A 17,762-nucleotide genomic window follows, 5' to 3' on the forward strand; every position below is an offset into this window, starting at 1 on the left:
TAAGTGATTTTCAAAAATGCTCAAACATGAAAACTAAAATGTTCATCACGTGTAAAATATTCTCCTGGTAATATTGGTCGTGATCCAACATTTTTGCAAAATGCCTATGTGGCCTAAAATAGCTAAAACAGAAAAGCTTTAAAAAAAGAAAAAAAAAGGAGAGGAAAGAGGAACCCCCCCTCCTTGGGCCGAACCCAACTGGGCCGGCCCACCTACCCACCCGAGCGAGCCCAGTTTCCCCTCGCACCGGTCTCCCCCCCCCCCCCCTCCCCGCCATGTTCGTCGGTCTCAGACCGCTACAAGGGCTCGTCGCCGCCCGACCACCTCGCCGGCGACGACAGGGGATAAGGCCACCCTGACGCCTTGGCCTCCACCCATCTCTCCCACTTGCTCCCTCTCTCTGTGCCTCTCCCTCTCCCCACCAGTTCCTCGCTCACTTCCTCTCCCCCGGTTCGCCATCCACGCCCGAGCGCGGTCGCCGCCGTCCTCCGTCGTTGCCGCGGCCACCGGCCACCGCGCGCCTCGCCAGCATGTCCACGAGATGCGTCGTCCTCGGCTACACCCTCTGCACCAACCGGAGCGAGAAGGGAGCCACCACGGCGAACCTGACGACCCCTTCTTCCTCCTGCGGCCGTCTTCGTCTCCTCTCTGATTCGCCGCCGTTGGTCCTCCCTGAGCCTGCTAACGCACACCTACAGGCTCACGGTGAGCAGCCGCATCGCCTCCCCCTCTCTTCGGCCTCTCCCCGTAGCTGCAGCCATCGCTTTGCCGCGCCTGAACACCTCGCCGCCGATGAGCTCGTGGCCGTCGCCATAGCCGCTCTCACACTCGCCTGAGCACAGCACCGTGCTCCTGGTGCCCCCAGGAGCACAACGAACACGCGCACGCGCTCCGCCGAGCTTCGTAGCGCCGTTTTCGTCGAGGTCCCATACGCGCCGCCGCCGTAGCTCGTCGTCGGCCTCGTTTCCGGCCACCTCCGGCCACATAACCACCACGGTTCGACGCGGCTAGCTCCGCTCGTTCGAACGCGCCCTCTCCCGCGTGAAACGGCCTCCTGCAGACGAAACCCGACGCCGTCCCGTGCCTCCGCCGCGTCTGAAGGTCGCCGGTGTTGAGCCGCCGGCCGCCGCCGACGTGGCTAGGCGGGCCCCACCCCTGGGTCACTGCTCGTGGGCCCCCTGGCTCCAGTTGACCACATTGACCATGATCTACAGTGCTGACTGGGCACGCAGAGTCATTGACATGTGGGCCCCTCTGTTAATTAGGCTAATTAAACATTTTTATAAATAAAAATAATTAGTTAAACTAAATAGTCACTGACTAATGGGGCCCACACCTCTAACTAGTACTGTTAGTCATTTTAATCCACTGTTAGTGCCACAATCGCTGACATGTGGGACCCACTGGTCAGTTTGACCTGATCAGCCGTCCTGTTGACTGCTGACGACACAGTGATGTCATGATGACGTCTTTTTCTCTTTTCTGTTAATTTAGTAGTTCCAGAATATTGCTTTAATCTTTGAAAAATGATAGAAAATAATCCGTAACTCCGATGAAAATGTTTTCTACATGAAAGTTGCTCAAAAAAATCCAACGAATCCGAATACGCGTCAGTTCATCTGTCACATGCCCCTAGCATGCTGAACATGGAACTTTCCCCCTCTTTTCCTCTGTCCGAAATCCAACTAACGTTGGGAATTCATCCTCGGATGTTTATCCCCTTCGTCTGCAACGTGTAGTACTACGTTAGGGCAACCCTAGCTCTGCCTATCGTCATGTTATGCCTTGTGATGCATTGTTTGCTCTGTATTTACTGTTTCTTCCCCATCTCCTCTCCGATAGACACCGAGATCGATGCCGCCCCTATGATCGACTACGTCGATGACGACCCCTCCTTGTCAGAGCAACCAGGCAAGCAAACGCTCCTTGAGCATTCCGATATCGCCCATTTCTTTCCTCTCATGCTTGCATTAGAACTGCTACTGCTTTCTGTATGATCCTACTCTGATGCATAGCCTGTTGTTGTTACCTGCTTTCATACCTTACCTGCCTATCCTAAACTGGTTAGTATAGGTTGGTTAGTAATCCATCAGTGACCTCCCACCTTGTCCCAGTTGCCCCGCTTTATGTTCGATGACTCGATCAACGTGATCGACGTCCAGGCCCCGACACCGCACTTCACCCCCCCCCCCTTAGTTGTACGACTCTGTAGAGTAACCATCGAGTGCCGAGGGTGGAACCTCTTACATCACTCCTGATGAGACCTCTGTAGAGTAGCTATTCGGTCGTGGTCATCGAGGGTGATTTCCTCCTTAACCACTTCCGATACGGCTCTGTCGTGCAACCCCTCAACTGTGAACCTCGAGGGTGGATCCTCTTACGTTCACCTTGATGATTAAATCGAGTGGAATTCACCGGGGGTGATTCCTCGGGTTTTTCCCCTTGGTGTTAGACATACAGTTACTATGGTTACTATGACTTTGCACTGAGCCATGTTACTAAAGATGGGTCGGCCCTGAGGGGCACCCGCGTGAGATTAATAGCGAGTGATGTGGAGTCGGGTTAACCTGGAAGGTGCCCGCGAGATACTTACGAGGCGTGGCCGGGCATTCTTAGCCCTTGCCGCAAGTACTCGAGACGGGGCGATGGGGTCACATCGATCATGAGTCTCTGCTCGTTACCGTGTGCTCCTAATCCACTATGGTTTGGATATTTGATCCGAGGGGCCTCTGGCCTGATAGCACTAACCATCACGTGGGCATAGTATGGGCGTTCTGCGTCGTATACATCAGCCGAAGCTTAATAGACGCCAGCGACTGAGCGGCTCGCGCCGGGTTGGACTGCGTAAGCTCCTGCCTTGTTGAAGGAGGTAGCTAGGTCTGCTCACCGGACGCGTACGCAACATGCAGGAGTTCCCGAGGAGATGGCCCATGACCCCTGGGGGCATAGGCTTAGTCCGGCGTGCTGACCTCTCTATTAAGCCTAGGTCGGGTTGTAGCGTATTGTTTGGCCGAGGCCGGGCATGACCTAGGAAAGTGTGTCCGGCCAGAGTTAATCGAGTGTGATGGGTAAGTTGGTGCACCCCTACAGGGAAGAAAACATCTATCGATAGCCTGTCCTACGGTAACAGACACTTGGAGTTGTATCCCGATCGATACAACTAGAACTAGATACTTGTGATGAGAACTGGATGGTGATGAGAATTGGATTGTGATGACACTTGGATAGTATGGCTCTGGGATTACTTTCTCGTTGGGAGTCGAGAAAGGATCTCTGGCCGAGGTTGATAACACTACTATTTTACATTATGGTGATCTGTACTCTTCTATATGCTGCAATATGCTTGAAGATGCTTGAAGACGCTAGTCTTCGATCGGCGAGGCTTTCCCCTTCTCTTCTGGCATTCTGCAGTTTAGTCCACAGATACAGCCCATTTCCTTTGATACAGATGCATATTAGTTTAGATCTGATGTAAGTCTTGCGAGTACTTTGGATGAGTACTCACGGTTACTTTGCTACTTCTTTTTCCCCCATACCCGATTATTGCGACCATATGACGGATCCCAGGAGCCAGACGACGCCATTGATGACTACTACTACCCGGAGGATGCCTACTACTACGTGAAGACCGCAGACGACTAGGAGTAGTTAGGAGGCTCCCAGGCAGGAGGCCTTGCCTTTTCGATCGTTGTTGCTTTTGTGCTAGCCTTCTTAAGGCAAACTTGTCTAACTTACGTATGTACTTAGATATTGTTGCTTCCGCTGACTCTTGTGTATTCGAGCCCTCGAGGCCCCTGGCTTGTAATATAAAGCTTGTATTATTTTAATTTGTGTCTAGAGTTGTGTTGTGATATCTTCCCGTGAGTCCTTGATCTTGATCGTACACATTTGCGTGTATGATTAGTGTACGATTGAATCGAGGGCGTCACATAGGGCCACTCTTCGGATGCCTTCTTCGGAGTGCAGGACAAGTATCATGTTCCGTCTATACGCCATACTTCTGCGCCGCCCACCTCAAATATAGATCCCTTTTGGGAGCGGGCGACGAGGCAGAAAAGTCTACTCCATAACTCAAAATGGGCCTCGCAACCTAAGAACAGCTCGCAGAGAGCCACGAAGCCCACGATGTGCAGAATGGAGCCCAGCGTGAGATTGTGTAGCTGGAGGCCGTAGTACTCCAGGAGACCTCAGAGGAAAGAGTGGATTGGAAATCCAATGCCTCTTAAAAGGAAGGAAAGGAAGCACACTCGCTCCCCCTTCTGAAGGATTGGGGAAATTTTCTGCCAGGGCTTCACCATTTATGGAAGTTAATCCTGCCCGGACGGGTACCAGGTCCGCGGGAGGAAAATATCCCTGCACCTGGAGCTTGTTCAGCTGGGCGTGGGAGACCGAGCAGCTCTCCCAATCGCCTTTTTGAGGGCCGTGAGGGCGTGAGGAAGAACTGGGAGCGCCAGCCATGTTTGCGTGGTTCTCTATGGTCAGCTCCAAGGATTTTTTTCGCCTGGTTGAGAATGGCATCTGAGATCCCATCTCCTTAAATAGACGCCTTCCATGCACCATCAGGGTGTTATCTGTAAAAATGCTTGGACCCTTCGTATTCATCTGACACGTGGAAGCCGAGGCGATGGAGGCGCAGAAGCCGAAGGATACGATGTTTAATGAGAAGTCGAAGACGTCCAGAGTATCATGAAGGGCCCACCTAACAGAGCCGAAGATATAAAAGCCGGATACTGTGTCACCATTGAGGAGTCGAATACTGTTCTTTTTGTTTTGGGATATTCGGAGGCTACTGGCGGAGTCCTGGACTAGGGGGTCCTCGGGCGTTCAGGCTATGTAATGTGGGCCGGATTGATGGGCCATCAAGATACAAGATCGAGGGCTTCCCCCCGTGTCCGGATGGGACTCTCCTTGGCATGGAAAGCAAGCTTGGCGTTCAGATATGAAGATTCCTTTCTCTATAAACCAACTCTATACAACCCTAGCCCCCTCCAGTGTCTATATAAACCGGACGGTTTAGTCCGTAGAGGCAATCATAATCATACAGGCTAGACATCTAGGGTTTAGCCATTACGATCTCGAGGTAGATCAACTCTTCTAACCCTTATACTCATCAAAGTCAATCAAGTAGGATGTAGGGTTTTACCTCCATCAAGAGGGCCCGAACTTGGGTAAACATCGTGTCCCCTGCCTCCTGTTATCTTCGATCCTTAGACACATAGTTCGGGACCCCCTACCCGAGATCTGCCAGTTTTGACACCGACAAGCCCCTTTCCTTTGTCTGTTTTTGTTTTTCTATTTTAGTTTTCCTGTTTTGGTTTAGTTTAGGCACTAAACCATTTTTATAAATGCTGATTTTTTTTGTGGGGGCTCTCTACAATATACTAGTGACCCACAATTATTTTCAAAGTATTTGGAGCTATAAAGTTATTTATAGATTTTATTTGCTCCAACTCAAATACAATATGGATTAATCCAATGCCCATTTATGTACTAGAAAAATGTGCACCATTTTTGGTTTAGGTTTTCACCTTGTGCCATAAATTATGAACATTTTTAAGGGCATTTTGGGTTCCTTGAAAAAGATTTTAGTTGAACCCATTTGATTTAATTTGGTTCTAGGTTGGATCAATCCCCAATTCAAATTTAAACAAAATTTAAACATGATGCAACACATGAAGGCTAGCCTAGTGCATTACCAGAAATAGGGATATGACAAGAAGCCAACATCATAAATATCCACCAACACAAGCTCTGAATTGTCTATACTACAATCCAAATTTAATATATTACCATCTCTCTATAGGCTCCTAGACCAAAGCCAACCAAGTCTCACCAATCAGTCAAACTGAAGGGATACAACTTTAGTTTGTTGTATAATAATTATATCAACAATCAAATGATTTCCGAGAACAATTCTACAAGATCAATAATCCATCATACCTAATATTTTGGACATGAGGTGGATGAGGTCACAGAATTGGGCCTATCCTAGTCCCACAGTAGGCCGCCAGCTGTGAGAACGACACCTAGTTGTGCAACCACGGCTCTGCCCCTGGAGGACACGCGTGGCCATATCGAGGCGCGGCCATGCTGGAGAGATGATGGAGGATGCAAAAAAACACGGGGAAAGGGGGAGAGAGGTAGCGGCTCGCCACGTGGCTAGAGATACATGCATGGAGGACTGGGGAGGTGGGATCGCACCGAATTGATTGACGATGGGCGGCGGCGGCGAGGAAGGACAGCCTCTGCTCGTGTTCTTCAATGAATAGGAGGTGGGGAGAGGGGGCGAAGAAGTCCACATCACCCCCTGGACTTTCAGAAACCGGCTAATCCACCCCCTCAACTCTAAAACCAGTTAATTAACCCCCTGAATTCTCTAATACCAGCCAAAGCACCCCCTAATTCCAATGAAAGTGTTTTATGCCGATGGTTTTGCTTGCGTGGCTCTCCACGGTTGCCAACTCGGCTTGGGGGAGGGGCGTGAAGTTTCACCCAATCCCCAATACAAATTCCTAGTTCCTATATTCCTCCTCCCCTGTTCGTCGCCATGGACGCTAGCTGAAGCTTGCCCTTCCTTGTTCTATGTTCCGCTCCTTCCCTGCTAGTCGCCATGGCCGCCCCACCTCCCTAGTTCCTCTCTTCCCCCGATCCCCCATTCTCCCGGGACCTGAAAACGCCCTGGACAAGGACCAGATTCATATGTACTGAACTTTATGCCATTTCTGAATTCCAGGCAATGTTTTGCTACAACAACTGTTCACAGAGGATGGAGAGGGCAGAGCTGCTGCGAGAACTACTCATGAGCGGAGCTGGCATCGACCCTCTCTCCGGCTTTCAATCAGGTCAACTAGCTGCAATTTCGAAACAGCATATATCCACTTTCACTTTCGTTTGGAATTTTTTTACGAGTATGATGCGTCGTAGGTTCAGTTTGTGCTCTGTAGAAAACATTAGTTGTCTCAGAGACAAGGTCGGGTGTTCCCCATCGATCGATCTTGGTTACAAACTGCAAAGATAAAAGGCGAGAAGTGCTTTAACTTGCATGAATTATGTATGATACTGACAACATTGGCAAGGTGTTAAACAGTTTCATCAAATTGTTCCTCATCCTTATAGACTAGGATTTGGCACCGCCCCAAACTGAAGCATGCTCGGAGCATTAGTACTTGCAGGAAAACAACACAGGGCCCAAATGGTGTATATTATACTTTCTGTAAGCATGTACTGATGCTCTAAGAAGAAAAAATTCGGTTTAGTTGAGAATTAGTATGCGTAAAAAGTCAGCTTTTGTTGCTGCTACGGTTGTCTCAGTTTAGATGAGGAGAGAGAATTCAGAGAAAACAACTTTTTTATTGAATGTACTTTTGAGTCTGCAATGTGTTGCATATGGACACATATATGTAATCGGAATGCAATCTTTTATTACACAGAAACAGAGCACCTCAAACCCAGCTCCAAACCCCTCTCTGATCTTTTAAAAAAACGACTTAACACACAAGCACTGGAGTCATCGGAAGCTTGGGACTAACCTGCTCGTTGTGGCACCGCCTCCCGTCAAACGCCGATCATAGCGTCTTGTCACCACGTTGTCAAAAGGAAAGAAGCGGGATGAGGCCTAAACAATAGGAGGAGCAGTTAAGTCCGAGACCCACACCACCAAGCCGAGCTGGCAATCGCGGAGAGCCACACAAGCAAAACCATCACGAGAAACCACTTCAATTGGGATTAGGGGGTGCTTTGGCTGTTATTAGCCGGTTTCTGAAAGTCTAGGGGGTGATGTGGACTTCTTTCGAGGGGGGGGGGGGGGGGTAGTTGATGCTGTGAGGCAAACGCATGGCTACATCCTCCCGGCTATGGGATGTATTTCAACCGACCTGGACCATCAAATTCAGTTCAATGGACGGTGCGTTTCGCCGGATGCACCGTAAAGGACTCTGATACTATGGAGCATTGAAAGCGTCGTACATATTGTGGGGAATACGCAAGAGCCACGACCAGAGTCGTGTCGTGGTCATACAAGAGACGTGGTACTACACGATTAAATTCTATCCAGAGCTGGCCATGTTCAATAGTAAGTGCACCAGGAACATACAGTGAGTCAGTAGATGTTCTTTGCAGGGCTTCTGACGGTGCGCGCGCAGGTTTGTGAGAGTTGTGCGGTGGTTGGCCGGCCACCATCATATCCTCTTCGACATTTGCCAATGCTTCAGTCCAGGGGCTGTGTGCGGGCTGGGTAGTTGGAGCCTTGGAGGATAAAGATGAAGGGCACATGGTAGACACGAGGATACGTACTACAGGACCCAGGCTTGCTGTCACTGACTTACTGCTACAGAAAATTGCATGCGGTGTGAAAACCGATGAATTTACGTCCTACTAGATGCCGTCCAGACATCGCTAAATGGAAGTAACAGAGCCGACATCCACCCGTACTCCAGGCATTAAAGAGAGTGACCAGCCGGATGCGTCCATGATAGATTGATCAAAGTGAGTCCGAGCACTCTTACGTGTTCTCTCCAATAATATGACACTGACAACGATAGCGGTAATTCAAGTATGACTCCGGACTCATCTACACCTGATGAATAGTAAATTTTAAAAAATTAAAAAAATCTGTTTTTTTATGGCATCAAATATGATCAGGTAAGTAAGGAGTGTGCATATTTTCGTGATGTTTCAACATTCGAGGAGCTCTAGGAAAAAAGGCAAATAAAGCACAAACAGTGTACTTTTTCAAAGTTTCTGCCATAGCCAAATTTTGTGTTTTCTTTCACGACCTACTTGAATGTCCAAACATCATGGATTTTCACACGCAAATGATACGTTCAATCATCTTGGATGTAAAAAAACAGATTTTTTAAAAAATTCTTGTTTTCAAAGATTTTACTGTTCATGCTCAGTTGCATCCGGCACCAAATCGCTGCTTCCCAACGGTAGTAACATCACTATTCCCTACTTGTTCTCACACTCCACTAGTCCCATGGTCAGGGTGGCAAATATCTTGCACGCCGATTTAGAATATAACCTTCAAGGCCGCGTAGACCATGCTGCTTCGCTTGAGCTTGTCTCATTATCATTTTGTGTTGCCGATGACGGAGCCTTAATTCTCGCCTCCTCATTGGCGGGAAATTTTTCCCTAACATGTCAGCCTATGATCTAGTTATGAGCCAACAAGATGGAGATCTCATTGCCTAAGCAATTTGGCATAATAGAGCTCCTAACAAAGTCGTGATCTTTGCTTGGTTCCTCTTCCGGACCACCTAAACTCATGTGCAAACCTTGGCTTCAAAAACATCATCAACACGACAAACTGTTCTTCCCGCACCTCAGACTTTGAGGACATGGAACACATATTTATCTCTTGCCCCCTCACTGCAAGGATCTGGTGGCAGTTTTGGATCAATCCTGGTAACTCTATTCAGGGTCTTTGGGATTGTTGCACTTCGAATGGACTGGATTGAGATGTGTGGCCCTTCGTCATGTACACAATTCTGTGGAAGATATGGGATGCATGGAATGACATGGCATTTAGGCGAGGCTACAAGCTATAACATGTCTATTAGAAACATTGCAGATGACATTGATCTTTGGTCACACCGTATCTCTAGGCATTGTGATAAGGTGGACGTATACCTTGCCTCTAGATCTCTATGATTATGCAAAAACACCCCTAGACGGAAGATATGCGTTGATGCATGCATGAAGTATACCGAGATACTCAAGTTTGTACAAGGGCGATATCGAATCTAGGAATTATGTGGTGGCGACTAGTATAGGATGTCACATTAGGTGAGATCGAGATAATTTTTTGTAAAAAAATTACAAAACATGTTCAAACATTCTAAGAAAAAATTTGTAGACACACATCAATGTTTGACGTACAACCTTGAAAAGTTCTAGCTAATTTCAGAACTTTTCAAAATGTCTAAATATGAATTTTTTGCTTGATCTCACCTAATGTCAGAAGCTATACTAGTCTCACTCGACTTATGTGTGCTTCTGCATTTCAAATCGTAAAAAAGCAACTACTTATGTGAAAATCCTATTCTAATCCCGAGCTCAAATGCACCCTGATAAACAGTAAAATCGAAAAAAAATCAATTTTTCTGAATATCTTTATGGTAAACTTTAACAAATTTTTGTTTGCTTGCAAAATTTCAGCACGAAATAACATTTGTTGAAGTCATGGCAAAAAATAATTCAGCACTTCTAAATGTTATCAGAACTATAATTTTTGGAGGATCATTTTTTTGTCACGACTTTCACAAATGTTATTTTCTTTTCTTTGGATTACGTGCATGAAAGCATTGGGGCCTGGTAGCTAGGTCGTGAGCAGCAAAGCTAGCTACCCCTCGACGCATTGACTGTGACAGTAGATAGAATTCAAACACCGGAATGTTGCACGTGCTTTTACTTTCAGAGGGGACAAGAAGATTTATTCAGTATGGTGGATGCCAGCAATACCGTCCTTGCCTATGTAGTAGTACACCGAAAAGTTGGGGGGATTATTTTTATACCTCGGTAATTTCTATGTAATTAACATGATAAGTTATGCTCAAGTGGCATGATAATTAGCGTGGGTAGCACACACCTGGTAACTGTTCATCAGAAAAAGTCGTTGGAACATACCAACATGAGATTTAATTTAGAAGTTATCGTGGCGACGAATTTTTATGTAAAAACAATTTTTGAATCAAAATGATGATTTGAGTTGTACTCCCTCCGTCACGGTTTAAAAGGCGCGCTTGGAAAATCTCTCGGACCTAGGTGGTTATCTATTGGTTGTGAGATGGACTAAAAAATAGCATTCACACTACGCATGCATATAGAAATAGTATATCGGAGTGCTAATTAGCTACTAGAAATAAATGCAATGCGCCCTAAACCTTGTCTATAGTGGAAACGCACGCAAATTTAACTGTGCCTTCTAAACTGTGACGGAGGAAGTATTAAACATTTTAAAGTTTTAAAATAATAAAAATCTTTTACTGACATCATTTCATTTATTACTCCAGTTTGCATGAATGTGACTTACACGTTGGATGCATGCACATGTGCTCGGCAAGTGACGAGGCTGCATGCACTTTTCATTAACAATGCATGATTAGTTAGGTTAGGATCGTTCGAATATGTTACTTAAGTTTAGACTAGTGGGAAGTTAGTCCATTCCTATATAAATATGAAACAACATCTTATGATGAATTTAATAATATATGTTTGCCATTCTAGATGTAAACTTTTCCTTTACAAATTTGGTTAAAGCTTATGAGGTTTGACTTTTGAAAAAAATTATATGTGCTACATGATGAAATGGAGAGAGTACCAAACAATTGTAGAATATCGGTACTAGCTCGTCTATAGCACAGATAAAATGAAATTATTCCGTGTTGTCGCACTTGCTACATGCAGGCCTGCAAAGACAATGCGGGTAATTGCTTTCATCCATTACATGCTTTTCATGATTCAAACCTTCTATTTTAAATGTTTCAAACAAATCTAAGTTCTTTTGTGGATGCTAATGAGACATGAGTCTCCGCTCGATCGCTTTGCCGTGTGCCATGCACAAATATACATCCAGCTCATGAGTGTGATGCCAGAGAAAGGAGAAGGACAGAGCGAGGTTAGGTTCCAAGGGGGCCAATCAAAGCGAGTTTTGTCTGTCTGAGTTAGCATCCCATTCTTTGTGCGTGGTAAGGAAGGTATGGAGCATCAATGAATATATCATTATTGGCTACGGTGTGTAAGCAACGTGTGCCTTTCAACGATTCGTTTCCAAAAGAAGACACCTACGGGCACTCGATCGCCATGATTCCTGGAGTGAGCAGAGCACAGCACACGGCGACCCTACCGGACCGATCGTGGGCATATATTTCACCGTGCAGCAGTCTAAACTGTGTCCCTGACCAGGAAGCTAGCGATGGAGCCGATGGAGGACATTGAGTTTGAGGCTCAATATGAAGGGTGCCGATTAGCCTGGACATTTGAGGCTCATTTGAGAGGGGGTTGTCTAAATTAAAAAATCATGACCAGTCAGTTACTAGATGACCCGACCGAACGTATGAGACGGGTTTGAGACACCCGGCTGTAGATGCTCTAAAGGAGTTATGAAGCATCAATGAATATATTATTGGCAACTGTGTGTAAGCAACGTGTGCCTTTTAGGCCCTGTTTGTTTCATAAATCCTAAGACTTTTTTAAGTCCCAACTTATAAGTCATAAGTCCCTACCTGTTTGTTTACAGGGACTTATAAGTCCCGAGTCCCTACCTGTTTGTTTACAGAAACTTATAAGTTCATGTTGCACCGCTGCAACGAGGCTCAGGAGAGGGCCTGTCCGGCGATTGGAGGCACCGCTGTAACGAACTGAGGCAGACAGAACCGAGGCGGAGCGGCGACGGGGCGGCAAACCGAGGCAGAACGAACCGAGGCGGGGCGGCGACAGGGCGACGACGGGGCGAGAGGCGGGGCGGCGACGGGGCGAGAGGCAGGGCGGCGAACCGAGGCGGGGCGGCGACGGGGCGAGAGGCTGGGCGGCGGCGGCGATTGGACCGAGAGGCAGGTGGCGTGCGGGGAACAAGCTTGGAGCGACGCGGGGTGGCCCGGGATAAGTCCCAATAAGCTCCTCCCTGAGAGTCTTATTTAATAAGTCCCAAATCACCACAGTAAGTCCCAATAAGTTCCTTGTGTTTGGTTTAGGTGGAACTTATAAAGATTTTTTTAATTTCCTAAACCAATAAGTTCATGAAAACAAACACCCTCTCAATGATTCGTTGCCAAAAGAAGACCCCTACGGGCACTCCATCGCCATGATTCCCGGAACGAGCACAGCACACGGCGGCCGGACTGTGTATATTTATTAATTACGGTGCAGCAGGATACACTGTGTTCTCGACCACGAGGCGATGCAGCCGACAGAGGACATCGAGTTCCTCTGGAAATGGCGCAAGTACCTGCTGCTGCTCGCGACGCTAGTCGCCAGCGTCACCTACGGCGCCGGCCTCAACCCACCCGGCGGCGTGTGGTCCGAGGACCAGAAGGGAGGCAGCAGCAACGCCCCAGAGCACCGTGTCGGCTCCGTCGACCCGCCGGCACCGCTGCTCCTGGCGCCGGCGCCGGCGGTCTACCCGAACCGCGTGGGTGACCCGGTGCTCGTGTCGACCTACATGCGCCGGTACACCGCCTTCTTCTATTGCAACGCCGCGGCCTTCGTCGCGTCCCTGGTCATCATAATGTTCCTGCTGGACCGGCGCATCAGCGGCAACCGCGTCGGCCTCACCGTGCTCCGCTCCGCCATGCTGCTCGACCTGCTCGCCCTCATGGCCGCCTTTGCCTCGGGGAGCTGCCGCGACGTCGTCGCCTCCATCTACGTCTCCGCGCTCTTCGCGGTCGTCTTCGTCTACGTCGCCCTCCACGTCGGCGTGGCCTCCGCCTCCTCCGGTTCTAGCCTCCTACTGCTACTCGGGAGGAAGGCGCCGGACTCGTGTCCTTGGGACGCGGAGGAGAACAAGTACATCAGGGAGCGCCGGAAGTTCCTCTTCCTGCTGGCCACCTTCGCGACGTCGCTGACGTACGCGGCGGGGCTGGCGCCGCCGGGAGGCTTCTGGACCAAGACCGTGGCCGGACACCGTGCCGGCGCCCCGCTGCTGCACGACGGGCGCTACAAGATTCGCTACCACGCCTTCTTCTACGCCAACGCGACCTCCTTCGTCGCCTCCCTCGCCATCATCATGCTGCTCATGAGCAGAACGCTGAGCGACCGCCTCGCCCGGTCTTACGCGCTGCTTGTGTGCGCCCTGGTGGAGCTGCTCGGCCTCATGGCCGCCTACGCCGCCGGCAGCTGCAGATGGCCCACCACGACCGTGTACGTCTTCTCTCTCGTCGGCGCCGTGCTCCTGTACATTGTGCTGCAGATGGCCATCGCCGTGTTCGCCATGGACAAGTTCAAGAAATGGCGAGAAGCCATCTGTAATATAGTGACGACGTGCGCAGGCAAATGGGGGCCAAAGCAAGAGTAAGCGTAATACTATTATTATGTACACGGTCATTTTGCTAACTAACTCTCTATGTCATAATTTCAGATAATATTATTATTTATTTTAGTCACAACGTGTCATAATTTCATATATAGGACGGTGAAGCAAAAAAGAGACAAGAAAATCGACTTGAGCAATGGTCAGGGAGACAAGGTTGAGGCGTCGCGGTCCCTTGTGCTGCTGCTGGCGACCCTGGCCGCGACGGTGACCTACCAGGCTGGGCTGAGCCCGCCCGGCGGCGTCTGGCCGGAAGACGACGACCAAGGCCGTACGCATCACATCCCGGGGAACCCGGTTCTCCACGACATGGACTCCAAGAGGTACAAGGCGTTCTACCACTGCAACACGGCGGCATTCGTGGCGTCGGTGGTCGTCATCATCATCGTCCAGAGCAAGCAGCTGAGCGCCATCGGGCGTGCCGCACTCAAGACAGCCATGATACTGGATCTGTTCAGCCTCATGGGCGCCTACGTCGCCGGGAGCTGCCGGGACAAAGTCACCACCATCTACGTCGCCGCCCTCGCTGTCGTCGTCTTCGTCTACACCATCGCCAAAGTCGTGGCGTTCACAGCTCAGGGGCGCCAGACCATGCCGATTGAATGTGTGAAGCGCTTGTCCGAGAGGATTTCACGGTTGCTCAAACTCTCCTCCGACGAGCCGCCCCGGCCAGGAGGAGCAGAACCAGTGACGCAAGGAGGAGAAGACGCACCTCAAGGTCAAGGAGCGGCGCAAGTTGATGCTCCTGCTGGCCTCATTTCCGACGACCAGAACCAGCCCAAAGTCCTTTCTAGCATTCAAGGTCCGTACCCAGCAAATAACCTATCCTCACTCGCTTTACCATTTATGTATTTTGAACTCATATGCATCACATGCTCTAAACCCCATTCCCTACGTTTCAAAATATAGGTTGTATTAATTTTTCAATAGTCAAACTTCTCTCAACTTTGATTAGGTTTATAAAGAAAAATAGTAGTAATATGTACAATAGTATCAGACTATTATCATTATTTTTTTGTGAAATATTTACTCTGTTCAAAAAATAATTAATGACATGGTTTTAATAAAACAACGTCGGTTAACGGAGGGAGTATATTATCATATTTTTATCCATCTACTTTCTCTGTTCCTAAATATAAGACGTGTTGGCAGTTTAATAGTACTGTAGTTGTTCATATAGTTCACTATATATTAAGTCAAATGTTCACTTTTAAAGAACTAATGCAACTTATATTCTAGAACAGGGCCGCTAACATGTGTAGTGAATTTAAGTCACCAGTAAAGGTCTCACCACATCTTTTTAGAGGAGGGAAGGACAGAGTTTGTATGCATGCCTTTGCCATTCTTCATCATCCCTTTTAGTGAAAAAGTTGCTCCTCTGATCCATATTAATTGACGCTAGATTAGTACTCCCTCCGTCACAGTTTAGAAGGCACAGTTAAATTTACGTGCGTTTCCACAATAGATCAGGTTTAGGTCGCATTGCATTTATTTCTAGTAGCTAATAAGTACTCCCATATACTATTTCTATATGCATGCGTAGTGTGAATGCTATTTTTTAGCCCATCTCACAACCAATAGATAGCCACCTAGAGAATTTCCAAGCGCGCTTTCTAAACCGTGACGGAGGGAGCATAAATTGTTGCTAATTTCATACTCCCACCGTTCCATATTAAGTGTTGCTGATGACACTTAATATGGAACGGAGGGGGTACAGTTTTATACTAAATCACCGACAGTTGATATGGATAGGAGGGAGTAGCATTTTTTTTCCTAGTCATTTTTAGATGCTTCATATATTATAAATCAAGGCTTTATTTATTGATGTTTTTATATATATAGACCTGAGGATACTCTTTTCAAAGAAGACTATTATTGAATATATTTTAAACTCATTTAAATTTTGCGGTTTCAGACATTAGTTGAAATAAATTCCACTTTCAATTTATTCTTAAAGAGACCCAGCTAGGCTCTGTGTCCGAGGGAAAGTGTACTATTGAAGAAAACCTTGAGAACAAGCATGTTATTCTTGAGAAAAAAAGCCTGGAGAGGAAGCGCAAGTTCTTGCTGCAGCTCGCCATCCTCGCTGCTACCGTCACGTACCAGACCGGGCTGAACCCGCCGGGTGGATTCTGGACGGAAAGCAATGGGGTCAAGAAGGTCACTGCCGGCGACCCAATCCTCCTTGACTACTACGGGGTCAGGTACCAGGTGTTCTTCTACTGTAATGCGACGGGGTTCATGGCTTCCGTTGCCGTCATTCTCCTCTTGGTGAACCAGACGCTGTCGAAGCAAGGCATTCGGAGCAACGCGCTCCACGTCTGCGTCATGATCGGGCTTCTGGGCCTGATGGGTGCCTATGCCACCGGCAGCTGCCGGAAGCTGCGCACCTCCATCTATGTCTTTGCACTTGTCGCCGCGGTGATCGCCTTCCTCGTCCTGGAGATCCTGTTCTACATGTATGCGGACCACCGCAATCTGTCAGAGCAACCATGGGTTCCACAGTGGCTGCAAAGGCTGCTCAAGCCACTATCTTCGGCGCCGATGCGGCCGGATGATGGGAACGACAAGGACAGGGTCTCCGCCTCCAAGCGACTACAGCAGAAACGACGCAGCGTGAAGTACGAGAAACGTAAGTCCCTGATGCTGCTTGGCATCCTTGCAGCGAGCGTGACGTACCAAGCAGGTCTCGCTCCTCCCGGCGGCACGTGGGGCGACGACGATACCGCGTCATCACCGTCTCCCTCGCCGTCGCCCTCCTCCCTATCGCCATCACCGTCGGCTGCGTATATCTCCGTTGCCGGCAACCCGATCCTACTTGACACCAATGCGGCACGGTACCAGGCCTTCTTCTACTGCAACGCGACGTCATTCGTCGCCTCCATCGTGGTCATCATGCTGGTGCTGCTGCGCACTGTGAAGAAGAAGCGTGGGGCGCCACTGTGGGCGATGCAGACCGCCGTGGTGTTGGACCTGTTGGGCTTGCTGGGTGCCTATGCCGCCGGCAGCTGCAGAGACTGGGAGACGTCCGGGTACGTAATAGCGCTCGTCGCCGTGGTGGTCATCTTCATCACGATCTACGTGTTGCTATCATTCGACGCCGTGCTGGGGAAGGCTAAGCAGCTCACTGTCTGGAAGTACTTTTCTAACAAGAAAGAAAAGGTGTTGAAATACTTGGGAAGAAGCAATGATCATCATGGGCGGCCGGTTGCAGTCACTAGTGTGTAACTAATTAAGTCTCCTTGTTTACATTCCTCTGATTTGGTTTTTTATTATTACCTTGTATTTTTTCTTTCTAGTTATTCTTTTGGTTTGAAATGCTGCTGATCGGACAACTTGTGTCAGATTTTGGTTGTACACTCTCTCAGTCCTCCGGGTTACAAAATATCTTGGATTTGGTTTGGCTTGTATATTTTCAGTTATTCAATTGTTTAGTTAGAGGGGATTATGTTGATACTTTTCTTTGTCTCATATATGTAACATCCAGAAAAAACTATTTCCGACTCATGCAGAGATGGTTTTCCAGTATAGTTTTATATAGGGTAGTCCGATAGAGACATCATGTTTTGGATTGAAGAAATAGAGGATCAATTCAAAAACATCTCAGTAGTTGAAAAGGCAGCCCTAAAACCTTATTATCTGTCGGAGAAAGAGAGGCACAATACAACGGACTCAGAGGGTTTAAATACCTTACCGATAACTCAAACCGGAGATGGTTTCCTGGTGTAAACTACTC

The 17,762-nt window shown here is 48.3% G+C and overlaps 1 protein-coding gene across 1 annotated transcript; it reads left to right on the plus strand.

The window, feature by feature from the left end:
* The first annotated feature begins 12,841 nt into the window (after positions 1–12,841).
* Positions 12,842–17,464, plus strand: LOC125511652 (uncharacterized). The gene is made up of 3 exons (XM_048677079.2): positions 12,842–14,007; positions 14,125–14,828; positions 15,984–17,464. Exons 1-3 carry the CDS (start codon positions 12,899–12,901, stop codon positions 17,252–17,254), a joined length of 3,084 nt encoding a protein of 1,027 aa, XP_048533036.2. The 5' UTR covers positions 12,842–12,898; the 3' UTR covers positions 17,255–17,464.
* The last annotated feature ends 298 nt before the right edge of the window (positions 17,465–17,762 follow it).

Source organism: Triticum urartu, chromosome 5A, assembly GCF_056163025.1.
Source record: "Triticum urartu cultivar PI428250 chromosome 5A, HENAU_Tu73, whole genome shotgun sequence".
NCBI classification, from domain to species: domain Eukaryota; kingdom Viridiplantae; phylum Streptophyta; class Magnoliopsida; order Poales; family Poaceae; genus Triticum; species Triticum urartu.

Excerpts from the sequence above, each read along its gene's own strand:
- LOC125511652 (XM_048677079.2), top strand. The coding sequence starts at position 12,899 with ATGCAGCCGACAGAGGACATCGAGTTCCTCTGGAAATGGCGCAAGTAC. Across the intron at positions 14,008-14,124 it reads AAATGGGGGCCAAAGCAAGA|GACGGTGAAGCAAAAAAGAG; the intron begins GTAAGCGTAATA and ends TTTCATATATAG. Across the intron at positions 14,829-15,983 it reads AGTCCTTTCTAGCATTCAAG|AGACCCAGCTAGGCTCTGTG; the intron begins GTCCGTACCCAG and ends TTATTCTTAAAG.